At 40.8% G+C, this 16,770-nt stretch overlaps 1 protein-coding gene across 1 annotated transcript; it reads left to right on the top strand.

The window, feature by feature from the left end:
- Window positions 1–5,331: 5,331 nt before the first annotated feature.
- bambia (BMP and activin membrane-bound inhibitor homolog a) lies at window positions 5,332–9,986 on the top strand. The gene is made up of 3 exons (XM_079361328.1): window positions 5,332–5,921; window positions 7,815–8,102; window positions 8,890–9,986. The coding sequence occupies exons 1-3, from the start codon at window positions 5,846–5,848 to the stop codon at window positions 9,306–9,308; spliced, it is 783 nt and encodes a 260-aa protein (XP_079217454.1). The 5' UTR covers window positions 5,332–5,845; the 3' UTR covers window positions 9,309–9,986.
- The last annotated feature ends 6,784 nt before the right edge of the window (window positions 9,987–16,770 follow it).

Below are 16,770 nucleotides of genomic sequence, written 5' to 3' on the forward strand. Positions count from 1 at the left end.
TAACAATAAAGGCGAGCTGTTGAAAAAGTTTAAACTTTTGTAACTTTTGCAAGTTTTACCTCTCTTAACTTTTCAGTAAAAAAACAAACAAATCTGATCCGAAGGTCTTTCCTCTGTATTAAATATAAATATTCTTTATTTCTTGAGTTGGCTTGAGTTGTTGGACTACATCTTTAAAAAGTGAAGCTCTTCTGCCCCCTGCTGGTGATCTGGTGTCCTGCTCCTCACACTGTGGGGAGCTCTGTTATCAGATCAGAGACGTTTATCTTCCTGGTATGTCCTGATCCAGTCTTAACTTGCACTGGTGACTTTTCTTTCACATTCACACACTTAGGACATGATGATGATGAACAGAGAGAGGGCTCTTCAGTCTGAGCAGATTCTTTACACTGTGAATAAGTTTTCATAAACCTTACAGCACCCTATTTACCTGCTATAGAAAGTTTCTATGAAGGACAAAGGCAATGTAACAAAATAATTATCATTTTTAATCTAATTCTAAGATAAAACATTAAAAATGAATAACGTGACTGTAGAGAAAGCTGATGAAGTGTCACACTATCTCACCTGTGTGACACGTCTAGGCTGTGTCTGATCTAATTTTAAAATCTGAATGTTACTTTCAAACAACAATGTAGAGGAACACACACAGACTGAGTGTTTGAGTGTAGGTCTCGTTTTCTTGCTGCCTTTCTGTACATTCATTTTGAAACTACTGCATATGTTTGCAGACATTTCCCAACCTTGATGAGCTCTTTAAGTGTTTGTGAATGACATACTCAAAAAAGGGAAAAGGCTTGCAGGTGTCTGTGTAAATATTTTAATTTCATATTCAGTTTGTGGTAGTTTCTGAAATGGACAAAACCCAAAATGTGAGGGAAGGCAAGTTTACATCTTAATAAGGAGAGTGTCAGAAATGACCCGAGTGCTCTTAGAAGTACTCAGAAGATCACTGATGTGTTTTAGCTCCAAACCATTCAACAGAAGTATTTTGAAATCTATTCTTCGAGAGATACGAGTGTCGACCTCAGAACTGGACTGACGTAACTCTCTCTCTCTCTCGGCTCACAGATTGTGCTATCACACCCTTAACAACTCAGGATATTCCCTAGATATCCTGTTAATAGTGTAGTGAGGACTCTCTGCGCAGCATTCTGGATCAGCTGTTGTCTGTGTTTGCAGAAAAAAGGTTAACGTTATCGCGATATTTCCAGAAGTGCATTTGTAAAAACGGCTGTAGTAGAAGGACTATTTAAATGCACTTTGTCTTTTTACCGAACAGTACAGAGGCCAAAAGGAGCAATGGACCTGCGACAGTCTAAAGGGTAAACATGCTGAATATTATTGATTATGCCTCTTTAAAAACAAATAAGACAAATCATCAAAAGTCTCAAAATGATTGAGGCAAAAGAAACACTGCGAATGAAAGTTTGTGTGACTCTACTGCGTTAACAGCAATCGTAGAGAAAGTGCACAATGTTAAAAACTGCAGTTTTGTTTGTTCATTTTTGACTGGGCATTGTGTTTTTACTTGCTGCATGTTTGGTTTACTTCAGTGCTTTTTGCTTTGACAGCCAAGTGTAATCTACAGAAAGTCATATTTCCTGTGGACACCATTTCCTTCCTCTCAAAGTGTGTTATTAAAGATTCACGATGTCTTCAGACTCAGAGGCAGAGATGACAAGTCATGTCTGCAGCCCTCCACATGATCAAACAAACACCATCTTCAGACTCGTCTCTGTATGTGGACGAGAGAACTGAATTCATTCTCCACATAAAACAAGTCAAAACAACGGTGGGTGCCGTCAGTTTCCTGTCCTGCAGCACTGCAGATAAACTCTGCGTGGATGCATCTGAATGCTGAGCCTGTAACTCAATCTGTAACATCAAAGCTGCTCACTGCACGTCTACAGTTTGTATCCTCACAGCGCTCTGATGCTGTGTGTGTGTGTGTGTGTGTGTGCTGCTCCATTATCTGCAGGAGAATAAAATAGATCACGGAGCTCGGAGACAGTCTGCCTGTCTCTGATTCTTCAGAGACCTTGATATGGCTCACATCAAAGAGAGGAGAGGAAGCAGAGAGGTGTCAGAGGAAGTCTGTCAGAGTGTGTCTTCGAGAGTCACGGAGAGGTTCACGTCTTCAAAGTGGGAACATTTCTGCAAAAATAAGAACCCTCGGGCCTCATTTCAGGGAGTTTTTCATCTTGTGTTTAAACTTCTGTTTAAAAAAAAAAAAAAAACAGACAACATTCTCAGGTAGACTTGACCTCCACTCCTCCATTAGCTTTCTCAGCAGCTACCCAGCCGTCGTTGATCCAGCAGCATGGGGTCTTTTGTTAAGCAAAGCCCCTCCTGCCTGTCCCAGGTCACACCTACAAGTTTCTCCTAATGTGTGAAAGCAGACAACCTGTGGGGTGTAATCACTGCCTAAAAGGCCACTTAGAGGAAGCTCCCCCCCCTCTCTCTGAGCTGTAACCTGGTTGACATTCATCCTCCCAGCATGACAAGACACACCCTTTGGTGTCTTCACTTATAAACATCAGACTTCTCCGTCTGGTTCTGTAGAACAGGTCCAACTCATAATCCATGTCAAGGATTTGTCTCAAACATCTTTCTTTTTTTCATAGTAATACTCCAGAGATCTTACATCAAGATCAGTTTGCGTCCTTTATCGACTTCCATGAAACAGCTGAATCATCTCTGTAATTCATATTTTGATGTCATGGAGGTAACTGGTGTAAATGTCCAGGTTACCAAACCATAAACTATGTGAAAAATGTGTCCTATAATTAAAACAAAATAAATGTTCTTTTAGAGGTGCTGGTCGTGCAGTGATTAGTGCATGTGCCCCATGTATCAAGGCTGTGGTCCTCCAGGCGGGAGGCCCGGGTTTGAGTCCGACCTGTGGCTCCTTTCATGCACGTCATTCCCCACTCTCTTTCTCCACTGTCCTGTCTCTTCTATAAAGCCCCCCCCCCCCCCCCCCCCCCCCATTAAAAATAAATAAACGTGTTCTTGAATGGTCAAAATATAGCAAGGCTTTATCCATACCAGGGGATTAAAGTGCAGATAAACAACATGTTTTCAAAAAGTTTTCAAAAATGTCTTAATCTACATATTCACAAAGTTCAAAAGCATACCCCCGTTTGACCACCAGGTGGCAATAAAAACCCATCTAACTACAAGTACAGGACGGTTTAGTGTGTGTGTGTGTGTGTGCGTGTGAGAGAGAGAGAGAGAGAGAGAGAGAGAGAGGTGTTAATGAGTCTTCAATGTGTTAATGTACTAATTATAAGAGTCAGAGAAAAACATAATAACACAGAGGCTTAGTTTACCTTCTGCGTGTTCCAGGTGCAGCCAGTATCACAGAAACTGATACTAAATAAAAGAATCATGAGAACCACATGAATCATCATAAACCAGTATAGTTCTCTGGTATTCCACCTTTTAGTTGTTGTTGCTGTCTCTAAGATAAAGGAAGTGACGCCCGTCGTGGACTGGCGCCTCCACGGAATTACACATAATGACGGTAATTGCAGATAGTAGTTGTTTCTCTGTTCCCTAAAGCAGAATCCTCATCCTGTTGTGTGATGTCCAGTCACGGACTTCACAGGCTTTACTTCTGCAGACAGAGAGACAGGCTCGGTCTTCCGTAATGACCCCCCCTCAGGGGCCTTCACAGTGAAGACTCCCTGCCACTCATTTCAATATCAAACCATTTCAAACTGTAAAGGAACATATATTCAATTAGGACCGCTCATCTTTTTTATTTTTATTTCTTTGTTTTATTTGTTGGAGAGAGAAAAAAAGAAGTGGTTGCTGATAAAGATTGCGCTCACGTGTTTTTGCATAGTCAATTGTGTTCGTGCACGCGCGTTGTGTGTGTGCACGTGTGTGTCGTCTCGGTGGCGCCATGTGCCTTTTTGGATTGCTAATTTCTGTGAATGTGTGTGCGCTCCTCCCTGCAGCAGCAGCAGTCTGTAGCCTGAAGGGAAGGCGGCTCAGCGCGGCGTCATCCTGGCTGCAGATGCGATGATGACACTGCAGGTATAACTGCTGCTGGACTGTCCACACAGATACTTCTTCAAAATGTGCACATGAAACGGATCCTGAGGTGAATAAATTGAGTAATATAAATACAATGCCAGTAAATCATTGCATGGATAATCTGGATAAAAATTTTTTTTCACGTTTGGAATTTAGTTGAGTAGATCATGTTGTATAATCCTGCAGGTTTCAAAAAGCTTTTTGTCCACATCCATTTAAAGACACTATGTTTATGTTTCTGCACCTTCAGCCTGGAATCTATTGCAGAATGACCTGAGCTGGTGTCTTTAAATGTTTTTTTAAAATCTAAAATAAAAGACATGAAAACAGAATCTGTTTTCATGTCAAAACCCGATGTTTTTAGCTGGACTGCTTAAACTACTCACTCACTCACTCATATTGGGTGTATTTTAATGCTAAATGTGTTGTAATTGTACTGTCTCCCCTTGAGTCTCTGTGTTCACTTTGTGTTTTTTGCTGATCTCTGTCTTTGAGGGGAAAAAAAGGTTCGTTGATCTCAATTGGACCAACCTGGTGAGATAAAGGCTGAATGAAAATAAAAAAATGAATTCTACAGACACGACAAGGATAGTCTTTTTTTTCTTCTTTTTCAATTGCAAACAAAAAAAATCATAAAATGTTCATAATGAAACACCAAAATCCTGCAAAAATATATCCCAATAAAGGGACTTTATAAGCGTAGTTTTTGTCGCCTGGCGGAGTGACTGTTACCAGGGCCAATGGAATCCAATAATGACATATGGAATATGGTATTATGGAAATGAAGGCTCATGAATGAATAGACTGGCAGGACATGAGTTCCTACCATCAAGCTGGAGAGATTAACAAACAGAGCACACCCGGAATACAGCTGTTTTAAAGATAATGGGGCTCTATTCAAGCAGAAATCAAACCATTTATATGTAAAGTAGATTAAAAACAATTCAATCATTTCAAAAGAGATGACATATCAATCAAAATAAAGTGGGTAATTAAGAGAGATGATTTATATCTTGTTGATGGTGTTAAAATCCCCTCTCACTGACATTATTATTAACTTGATTTCTTTTCAATTATTTAAATTGGTATAATTGTTTCTTTTTCCAATGCTTTTTTAGGTGTAGGCCTATGTATATCCTGCATTTTTAGGTTTGTTAAAGTTTTTTTTTTTTTTTTTTTTTTGCCTTTTATGTTAAATTTGGTTCCTTTTATTTTGAAGGGTAGTACCGGACCAGTGTAGCCTGTCTAACGCCCCTCTCGGTGAGCTGACCAATCAGAGCGAAGGGGGCGGGGCTCTGTGAGACCACAGCTATTTCTTGTGCTGTGAGCAAAGTCTGCGTGCAGTCTTTGCGTCCAGCGGAGTTCTTCGTCTTTACTTATTCCCAACTTTTTGTCCGTCCAGGAATACAAAAAGTGATGCTCCTTCGTGACGGTCCGCATCCACAGGCAGAGCAGGAGCTGCCGTGACATTTTTTATATCCTGTTTCCTTTCTTCAAACGGAGTATATTCATTTTTTCACCCGGGGAAGAAGAAGACGCAGAGTGTCGCGTCCTCAAGAAATGTCGGACTGTTCTTAAAAACACTTTTTTTCTGAGTCCATGTAGGAAAGGAAACACTTGAGAGTCCTTTCTGCTACTTAGTGTTTCTGTGCGGGTTGAGAGTTGTCGTGTTTGCTCGCAGGAATGCCTCATTTGTAGCTCCATGTAAATCTTTTTGTCGTCCAGCGGGCTGTACTGGATACAAACGAGGACGTGTTTTTTTTTTTTTTTTTTTTTTTGTGCAGTAACTTTGGTGTCGATGGATCGCCAGTCCAGCTTCATTTCCATTTGGCTTCAACTGGAACTTTGTGCCATGGCTGTTCTTCTTACTAAAGGTAACTGAGACTGTTTGCTAACTAGGTTCACTTCAAAGGAGCCGAACGGGTAGTGCGCGCGCCCCATGTCCAGAGGCTGAGGTCCTCCAAACAGGCAGTCCGGGTTCAAATCCCTCCAGCCACTGTCCTGTCTCTAAAAAGCCCCCCTAAAAAACAGTTTTCATCAGGGACAAAACAGACTGAAACACTTTATCTCAAGCTGGAGCCTGTGAAACTAAACTCATCACCTTCTGCAGCTTTTGGACAGAAGTTAAAATAAATCAAATAAGACCTTACTTAATACAAGTGGGAGATTTCATCAACAGACTTTCTTCCAATAAAACCTAACTTAGCTCATTTTAGAGATAACGTGTCAACCCGTGTTTTTCCTTTTTCTGTCCATGTAATGTGTCTACGTTGTAAAGACAACATGCACACATTAAAGGTGAAACTAAAACAGAATTACGAAGACACCGTTAACTTTATATGTTGTATTTTTTTTTTTTTTTATTTCAAATCCCTTTATTTCAGCATATTTTTTGGTCTAATTTTCACTTTAAAATAAATCTGACCACAGCTGCAATAATTGACTTATTTTAGGAAAGGTGATTTCAGATCATTCTCAGGCACCTTTAAAACAAAGTCCCTGTGTCCTTTGTCTCACTTCCATGTTTCACTTTAATAACTCGAGTTTAACTCAGTTTTCAAGCTGCCATTCAAAGGAGACTTGAGCAGGACTAAAAAGCCTCACCCCCCCCCCCCCCTCCTTCCCTCAGCCCACAAAGGGGCCTCTCCTCTCTAATGAAATATTCTCCAAATGACCTGCCCGGGCCCTGCTGCTCCAATCATTCACAGGGAAAACACTGATCTGATGAATGTGCTCCTGCACTGCAGGTCGATGCATTCAAAGGACATGAGAATAAAACATGCACGGCTGAAAGTTTGCAGCCTGTAGTGGTATATTTTCAGCTCAGGGTTCGAATGCATCCAATTGCAGCTTCATGGGAGAGTTCAACCCAACTCTTAATGGACGATTTCTGGAATTATTTCTTATATTTCCAGCTTCCTTTACTTCCTGCATAATAGTCAGTGGTGTTCTTGTGAAGTCATTACAAACAGACTTTACAGAAAGACAAGTCAAATGATAAATTCAGTATTTACAGCAGCAGCGTCTTGGCCTGCATTTTCTTTTCTAAAATAGACGCCTTGAAGTAATGAGTGGGCCCATGTCAAAGCAGGCAGCCGTAATGATAAGGTTGCTGGAAGCTTTTTAGATGAGACCTCAGTGCACCCTGCCCCCACCCCACCACACAGCAACCCCAGGCTCTCCTCCTGACCACAAGTAAAGCTTTGCGTGCAAACGGGGGGGGAAAGGAGACTCCTGTGCCGGCGCTCTGCCCCCCCCCCTTTACGAGTTTCCTATGGGGTTGAAAGAAATTGACTTTGGCAAACAAACCACTAATTATGAGCTACACAGTTCCTGTTTTATGAAACAGAAAAACAAAAAGGAGCATTTTGCATGAGAAGTTCTGAACTGAAGGCTTATTTGCTGAATGGTTGCGAGAGAGGAATATTCCCATGCGGTCCTTTTTAAGTTAGCTGGCTGTTAACTGCCGGACTGAGCGGACACTTCATGAGCAAACACTTGGAAATGCAAAAGCTGTTTGCATTTAAAGGGATTTAAGTATCCCCAAAAAAAAAAATCTCACATTTTAATAAAAAACCTGACAGATCATTACGAGAGGGAGGGACAACACAAAGTATATCCATGATGGAGATATGTGAACCCTTCAAACCTGAACACATCGAGTGTTTAAGATGCAGACAAAAGATAACCCATGTATGATGTTTTGATTTGAAGTTTTTAAATAAAATGTCTAACCCGACATCTTTCCCCTTTCTGTGCGTTTCCAGGAGAAATAAGGTGTTACTGTGACGCGCCGCACTGCGTAGCCACCGGGTACATGTGCAAATCCGAACTGAACGCCTGCTTCACAAAGGTCCTGGACCCTCTCAATGCAAACTCTCCCCTCACCCACGGGTGCTTCGACCCCGTGGCCAACGCAGCCGACGTGTGCAGCAGCAGCTCCAGGCTCTCGGACGCCCTCAGCGGCGCCTCAGCTGCCACGCTGGAGTGCTGCCACGATGACATGTGCAACTACAGAGGCCTACACGACCTGGCGCACACCAGGGACTCTGCAGGTAAAGAGGGAAGCTCGCAGAGCTCAATCGCTTGCTGTTCGGATGTTTGCCTTTTCACTGAAACTGAAATCTGAAATTGTGTTTGGCTGGTTTTAAGACTGTCGCTCTCTCCGGGGGGGATTTTTACGATTCCTCCTCTGCAAATATTCAATTTATCCCCCCTTTCCTGTTCCAGAGGCAATACGTTGAACTGTAGGGTTCTTCAAACACTTCAGCTGTTTATGGACATGCAGCCCCCCCCCCCCCCCCCCCTCCCTTTTTTTCTATTTCCCAGCCTTACAGAACTTCACTTTGACTTTAATGGGCTCTCGCTCTGTGCTCTGCTGTGGGAGCAGCCAGTTTACCTTAAGCACTTGGAAAGAGATCAGATATATTCTCTCGTTTTATTATGTGTGCACCATGTAATTTTCCCACTGAGGAGGAATGTGCCTTGCAGAGTGAATATTCCCTGACAAGGCTGCGTGTTGGGCAGAAACACAAGCTGGTAGTGTTGTGAAAAGGAGCACAGAGAGACGGGGAGGAAGGGGAGTTGTCTGTTGTGACCCCGACCACAGCAGACCACGGTTTATTAGCTCAAATTAATTTCTGGCTCTGAGTCGGGACAAGGTGACTCATTTGTTTTTGGCTGTGCTGGCCTCTCTCGCTCCCGTCTGTCTGTGGTCTCTGGCACCACGGATGAGAATCTGTGAATGCTTCTCATTAAGATCTGTGAATTAAAAGATGATTCTGTGCAGCGTGAATGTGGAGCGTGCAGATCTAAACGGAGGATTTGTTGTGTTTTGTGCAGATCACAGTCGGTACCAGCCGGATGGGAACAACAGGAACCTGGTGACCCGGGTTCAGGAGCTGGCCTCGGCGAAGGAGGTGTGGTTCCGGGCGGCGGTGATCGCCGTCCCCATCGCCGGCGGCCTCATCCTGGTGCTGCTCATCATGCTGGCGCTGAGGATGCTGCGCAGCGAGAACAAGCGCCTGCAGGACCAGAGACAGCAGATGCTGTCGCGGCTCCACTACAGCTTCCACGGCCACCACACCAAGAAGGGTCACGTGGCCAAGCTGGACCTGGAGTGCATGGTACCAGTGACGGGACACGAGAACTGCTGCCTGACCTGCGATAAGATGAGGCAGGCCGACTTGGGCAATGACAAGATCCTGAGTCTGGTGCACTGGGGGATGTACAGCGGACACGGCAAGCTGGAGTTTGTATGATTCCTGCTGGACTTTGTGACACAAACAGCCAGGACGCTTCGAAACCGTTGGCTGTTGCTTTTTTTAAAAAAACATTCAAAGACATTCCCTTTATTCGTCCGTCGGACTTTTGGGTTTGTGTTTTTATTTTAACCAGTGGCGAAAAAAATACGAGACTGATCTCATGCCGTGTGGTTTTTGCTAGAGGAGCACTTTACTTGAAAATGAAAGAGCGAAGCAACGAGGAGCTGTATTTAACGTTGAGCGGGCAGGACTGAGGTGCAGCGAGCGCTCCGTCCCTGCTCTGGAGGATCCTGGACTTTCTTTTTTTTTTTACACACTGAGCGCTGAAGGATTCCAAATCTGTCTTATTTGCACATTTGTAAAAAAAAAAAAAAAAAAAAAAGTTGTCGTTGCTTAAAACAAGAATTTTACACTGACACCAGGGTACAAACAATGAGTGGTTTTTCTTGAGGAGTAAAAAAAAAGAATCAGTGTTTGACTGTAGATGTGCACACTCCTCTGCGTACCTTTCATGATTCAAGCTTATTGTAAAGATTTAAATATATCTATTTTTGTCTGATGGAGTGAGCTGTTTGTGTCTCGTTCTGGGTGAATGTCCAACATCTCTCTGTGATCAGACTATAAGCTTGATTGTGAGTGTGAAAGAGAACTTCCATTAAAATGACTTTTTATTTATTTCATGCTTCTTTCTGGGTTGTTGTTTTTTTTACGTGATGGAAAAAGTTCAGTCACACGTGACGTTCAGAATCTTCGAGCTGCAGAGTGGGAGATGTTGTCGACTGTGGTCACAGTGTTCAAACGTCACCGCGTGCTTGAGGTGAATTCTCTGGATAATATCCTGCTGCGTTCTCAAATCAGCTCACTGGAGGGGAAAGAACAAACGAGGTGTGTGTGTGTCGACTGATCGACTGTTGTTTTAATGTCATATCGACTTTTTCTACGTCAGATTTCCACAGTTGCAGAAGCAGAAAACAAAGTTCAAAGTTAACGTGTGTGTGTGTGTGTGTGTGGCTCTCCAGGAAGCAGCCATCATTGATGTGATTGTGTCGTTATGAGGCTTACAGCGTGTTTATGAATGTACTGGACCTCCTGTGTGCTGTGAAGCTCCACTGACACCATGTGACCTGTTTCTACACTAACAGCACAAACTGTCATGAACACAGCAGAGTCCACGCTGTTTAACATCAGTGACATCGCTCGCTCAGCGTACAGAGGCTACAGTCCTCATCCTTGCAGTTGTGGGTTTGAATCCCACCTCGTTCTGTCTCTCTTCAGCGGTCCTTAACAATTAAAGTGAAACAGTCTGAAAATAACAAACAGACCCCGACTCTGTCCTTTGACACCTAAACTTTGATTTGTGATCTGCTTGTTTGTTTTTTTCTTAAAGCACAAAGTTTTTTATCCGTGCCGTGGTTTTGGCCTTAGTTGTTTGTTTTATGAGGCCTCGCTGTCGTCTTGAGACCAGAACATGTGAACGAGCTGATCCTCAGACACTTTCACAGCTATTTTGTGATCGTCATTATGCAACCCATTTTCTTACTGGAACAGACCGTCCTGACCACAGTGTGAGCGTGTTAACGCTTGATTCTGACAGTTTGTTTGGACTTTTAAACGTCACAGCAGTCCTGACCAGAGTCCAAGTCCATGCATCATGTGGCGCGTGCGTCACACTAAGTGAGAGACTGGGGTTGTTCGGGTTGAAAAGTTCACACCCAAGTCACCATGACAACGAGAAAGAAAGACATCCTGTTGTCTGCCTCACCAAAGTGTGTGTGTGTGTGTGTGTGTGTGTGTGTGTGTGTCTTGGCTGAGCGCTGACCCTTGCTTCTTTCCATTAGGATAGGAAAACACTATTAGCAGCTAGCCACTTAGCGGCAGTGTGCATTAGTGAGGCTCAGGGCCTCCCCCAGGACCCCCCCCCCCCCCAAAAAAAAACAATGTCCCCTTCCTGGACCGCCTAATGTGACTGCTGTTTGCTTTAGACTGAGTCCACTTCGCCTGCTCACCCATGGGTGTCAGGTGGCCCAAGGGAGGAGAGGAAGATGACCCAACATGCGCTGTGTATTAAATCCTAAAGTCTCTTTTTATCTTAGCGTGTGTCCAGAAGATTCCCTGAAACATGCTCACTTTGCATGAAGGCTGCATGCAGCCTGGACCCGGGCTTCCTGCTGACTTTTAAAAACACCAGTAAGACTTTTAGGATACCTTAAAAAAGGACTAGACAGGTGAGCATGGGTGACCCAGTTTTATTCAAATTTAGGAAAGAGACAACCCGAACTCAGTCAAATAATTGGTAAAAAATCCTAAACTATTTATTTTGGAAAATGTAAAGAAATCCCACATCTATGTGACACCTCATTGAATGTGCATATTGGACAGGTTTATTAAAAAATATATATATTTTCTTTGGAGAAGCAGAAACATTTTTGCAGGCTGCAAGTTGATGTGACGTGTCCTTTACTGCACAGGATTCTGGGTAAGAACAGCCAAAAAAAGTATTTTCAACATCTTTGCTGTCCATGCAAAGGAGAGCTGCTTTTAATGGTCAACTCTTGCATGCATTAGGGTTTGTTGGTTTCATTGTGAAGACATTTTCCAATTTCCGTGATAAAAGACATGTTCATGGTTGAAGCAGGAGATGTGACAAAGTAAACAAAGCCGTCCAAATCCATCGATAATTTATACCACTTATCCCCTTCAGTGGCTGGAGCCAATCCCAGCTGTCATTTGTCACGAGGCGTGGTACATCTGGTGCTGTCCTTCTCTATATGTCAGTTACAGGGCGGATATAAAGAGAAGGACAACCAGGCACACTCACACCTACAGGAAATGTAGAGTCACCACGTAGCCAAACGAGCACATCATTGGACCGGGAAACGGACGCCATGGAGAGAACCCATTCATGCACAGAGCACTGTCTGATGGGGATTCCAACCAGCAACCTTCTTCCTGTGAGGTGCCAGTGCTAACCAGCGTGCAGCATGGGTAACAAACCATGCCTTTCATAAATAGAAGAATATGTTTTCATGCTCTGCAAATTCTTCGTGCTTTTTAAGAATGGAAAACAGCTGGATGGAGCTAATGCCTCTTCTGAAGTGTTTACATTTCAAAGTGGACTCAATCGCATTTTCGTTGCAGCTTGTAAACACAACATTCAAACTGGACCCCTACTCCAGGGCTCATCGCGCCCAGAGACGCACGCTCACTGCACGACGTGGTGTGCACGTTTACTGCTTGTACCTACACTGAACGTTACCGCACGCTAACACAAGCTAACCACTGCTGTTTGTCACCTGCCTGTCCAACAGAAAGCAGTCAAACTCTGTGTGTGTGATAAAGGAAACACAAAGTTCAATCTCCCTTTTAGAAGAAGCTTTATCTGCTCGCCGGTTCAATGGTTTTAATTGCGTACAATCGCTGAACACCAACTTCCTGCCCAAAAACAACCTGTGTCAACCAAAGCAGCACAACACATTAAAATCCAGGCACAGGGTCCCTGCAGATACCCTTCACCACCACACATGCATGTTGGCCCAGATTTAATGATTGAGTTGCATTATTTTAAGCGTATACTTAATTTGGTAAGAAAAGGCCTGACTCTATCTTTGAATGTTTTTTAGTAATCTCATGGTCCAAAGCCGTGTTGTACGTCTTAATACAAACGTTGATATGACTGTGTTGGTTGAACATGGATAAACAAAGTATGACAACCTATGAGCCAGATAACCACACACCACACTGTATTCTTTAGCTTGGCCTCCTTCTGCACCACAATATCCAGCAGTCACAGCTCGGCCTCCACAAAAGCTGCATCCAGCAGCGGCGGCACGGTCATTAGCATCAGCCATTTTGTTCAGCACTGGGCGGTCGAGCTGTTTGTATTCAGATGCAAATTTAATGAGGTTGCCGACCAGCCTCCATCAAAAGAGCCCCAATTTGTTTTGAAGCAACTTCAAGCTGACACCCACCAGTGGATTTTCAGTCATACACATTTCAGGCACAAATAGCCCGGTCCCCTCAGATCCGTACAGTTTCAGCACCACCTCTGCCGCCTCCAGGCTGCACCACCGGGTGTTCTCCTTCCTCAGATGGGTGACATTCCTGCAGCAGGGTTAACAGCATGCAGTGATTTAAGTCTGTTTCTCCCTCTCTGAACGCAGTAATAGTCCAGATAGGCCTCATACCCACTGCGGCGGCAGCAGCATGTGGAACAATATATGAAGTGTAAACACACATGGAACGTGTTAACACCTGAGCACAGTAATGGATGCACACCTCCCAGCCAAGGAGCAGGCCTGTATAGATCTGTGCCTGGGTTTGTTCCTGGTCCTCACATTCATGTGGAGTTCACACTGCCTTTGGATCTGCTGAACAGGCTGCTTGATTAATTAATCCATTGGTCAACTGAGAATTAATATAGACTTTATGAATATCTAACGTCAGTTTGCATGGTTGAAACCTCAATGTGATGTAAATACATGTGTGTGTGTGTGTGTGTGTGTGTGTGTGTGTGTGTGAATGTCTATATATGTGTGTATACATGTGTATATATGTGTGTATATGTGTGTATACTGTATGTATATGTTTATATGTGTATATATGTGTGTTTATGTGTGTATATATGTTTGTATATGTGTACCGGTATATATAAATGTGTATATATGTGTGAATATATGTATATATGTGTATATGTATGGGTGTGTATACATGTATATATGGGTGTGTATACATGTATATATGTGTGTGTATATGTGTATATATGTGTGTATATACAGTATATATGTGTATGTGTATATATGTGTGAATATATGTATCTATATGTGTGTATATATGTGTGTGTGTGTGTAAATATGTGTATTTATGTATGTGTGTGTGTGTGTATGTATATATGTCTTCATTTGTGTATATTGTTATGAATTGACGCTATGAAAATAAAGATTGATTGATTGATTGATTGATATATTTATGTGTATATATATATATGTCTTTTTTCCTGGTCCTCACATTCAAGTAGAGTTCACATATATGTGTGTATATATATGTGTGTGTGTGTATATATATGTGTATATGTGTGTATGTATGTATATGTGTGTGTCTATATGTATATGTGTGCATATATGTCTATATATATGTGTGTGTATATATGTGTATATGTGTATATATATTTGTGTATATGTGTGTATATATGTGTATGTATTTTTGGTGTATATATATGTGTGTGTATATATGTGTATATATATGTGTGTGTGTGTATATATGTGTGTATTTGTGTGTATATATATATGTGTGTATATATGTGTGTATATATACACATGTATTTACATCGCATTGAGGTTTCAACCATGCAAACTGACGTTAGATATTCATAAAGTCTATATTAATTCAGAGTTGACTAATGGATCAATTAATCGACCACCCTGTTCAGCAGATCCAAAGGCAGTGTGAACTCCACATGAATGTGAGGACCAGGAAAACACACACACACACACACACACACACATATATATATATATATATATATATACACACACATGTATATACACATATATACACATGCGCATTTATATACACACATATATACACTCACATGTAAATACACATATATATACACACACATATATACATATATTCACACATATATACGCACATATATACACATATACACATATATACTGTATATACACACATATATACACACATACACAGTATACACATAAATATACACATATACACACATCTATATACTGTATATACAAATATACACATACAATATTCACACACATATATACACACATATATACACATATACACACATATATATATGCATACATATACACATATATATACATACATACATGTATATGTGTATATATGTCTGTGTATATATGTGTATATTTAAGTTTATATATGTGTACATATGCGTGCATATATTTGTGTGTGTATATATGTATGTGTGTATATGTGTATATGTGTGTATATACTATTTATGTGTATGTATATATGTGTGCATATATATGTATATATGTGTGTATATGTCTGTGTATAAATGTGTATATGTATGTATATACGTGTATATACATATGTATATATGTATGTGTGTATTTGTGTATATATATGTGTGTATATACTATTTATGTGTATGTATATATGTGTGTACATGTGTATATATGTATATATGTGTATACATAGGTGTGTATATACAGTATATATATATGTGTGTATGTGTATATACATGTGTGGATATGTGTATATATGTTTGAATATATGTGTATATGTGTATACATATGTGTGTGTATATACAGTATATATATGTATGTGTATATACATGTGTGGATATGTGTATATATGTTTGTATATATATATGTGTGTATATACTTATGTGTGGATATATATGTGTATATATGTGTGGATATATGTGTATATACATGTGTGGATATGTCTATATATGTGTATATACATGTGTGTATATATACATGCGTATATATGTATAGATGTGTGTGGGAATATATATGTGTGTGTGCATATACGTGTATACGTGTATATATGTGTGTATATATGTATATATGTGTGTGTATATTTGTGTGTATATATGTGTGTGTATCCATGTGTATATATGTATATATCTGCATATATGTATATATTTATATATGTGTGTGTGTATATTTGTGTGTATATGTGTGTGTGTATATATAGTATATATATATGTGTATATACATGTGTGTATGTGTATATGTGTGTATATATGTGTGTGTATATATACATGCATATATATGTATAGATGTGTGTGGGTATATATGTGTGTGCATATATGTGTATGTGTGTATATGTGTATATATGTGTGTATATATGTGTGTGTGTATATATGTGTATATATGTGTATATATATGTATGTGTGTATGTGTGGTATATGTGTATATATATTTATGTGTATATATGTATATATGTGTATATGTATGTGTGTATGTATGTATATATGTGTGTATATATGTATATATGTATATGTGTATATATGTGTGTGTGTGTGTATATATATATATATATATATATATATATATATATATATATATAAGTTTTCTTTCTTATTAGCCTACTAGTTAGTAGCATATTGTCTCCTTATTAGTCATTAGTACATTATTCTACATGACCATAGTCTAGACTATACCATTAAAGGCTATTATCTAATAGTTTGCCCTCAATACCCCCATGATTGCTGCTTATTGATTTTAAGTTTTGAAATTATTAAGGCAATTATAGGGCAAGAAACTTCAGCTGAATTTCTCCCGCTGCATCATCGGTGGCTTATTAATGTGTGTGAATGTGATTCGTCTCACGACACAGCAGCCTCTACCATCCGTGTGTGAATGTGTAGGTGTGATTAGAAACTAGAAGCTCATGTCCTTTTCCACGTTCAGGGACTTTCTCTTCAGTTTCTCTTTGGTAACGCTGATGGATCATTCAC

The sequence above is a fragment of the Symphodus melops genome (genome assembly GCF_947650265.1).
Source record: "Symphodus melops genome assembly, chromosome: 14".
Classification (NCBI taxonomy): Eukaryota; Metazoa; Chordata; class Actinopteri; order Labriformes; family Labridae; genus Symphodus; species Symphodus melops.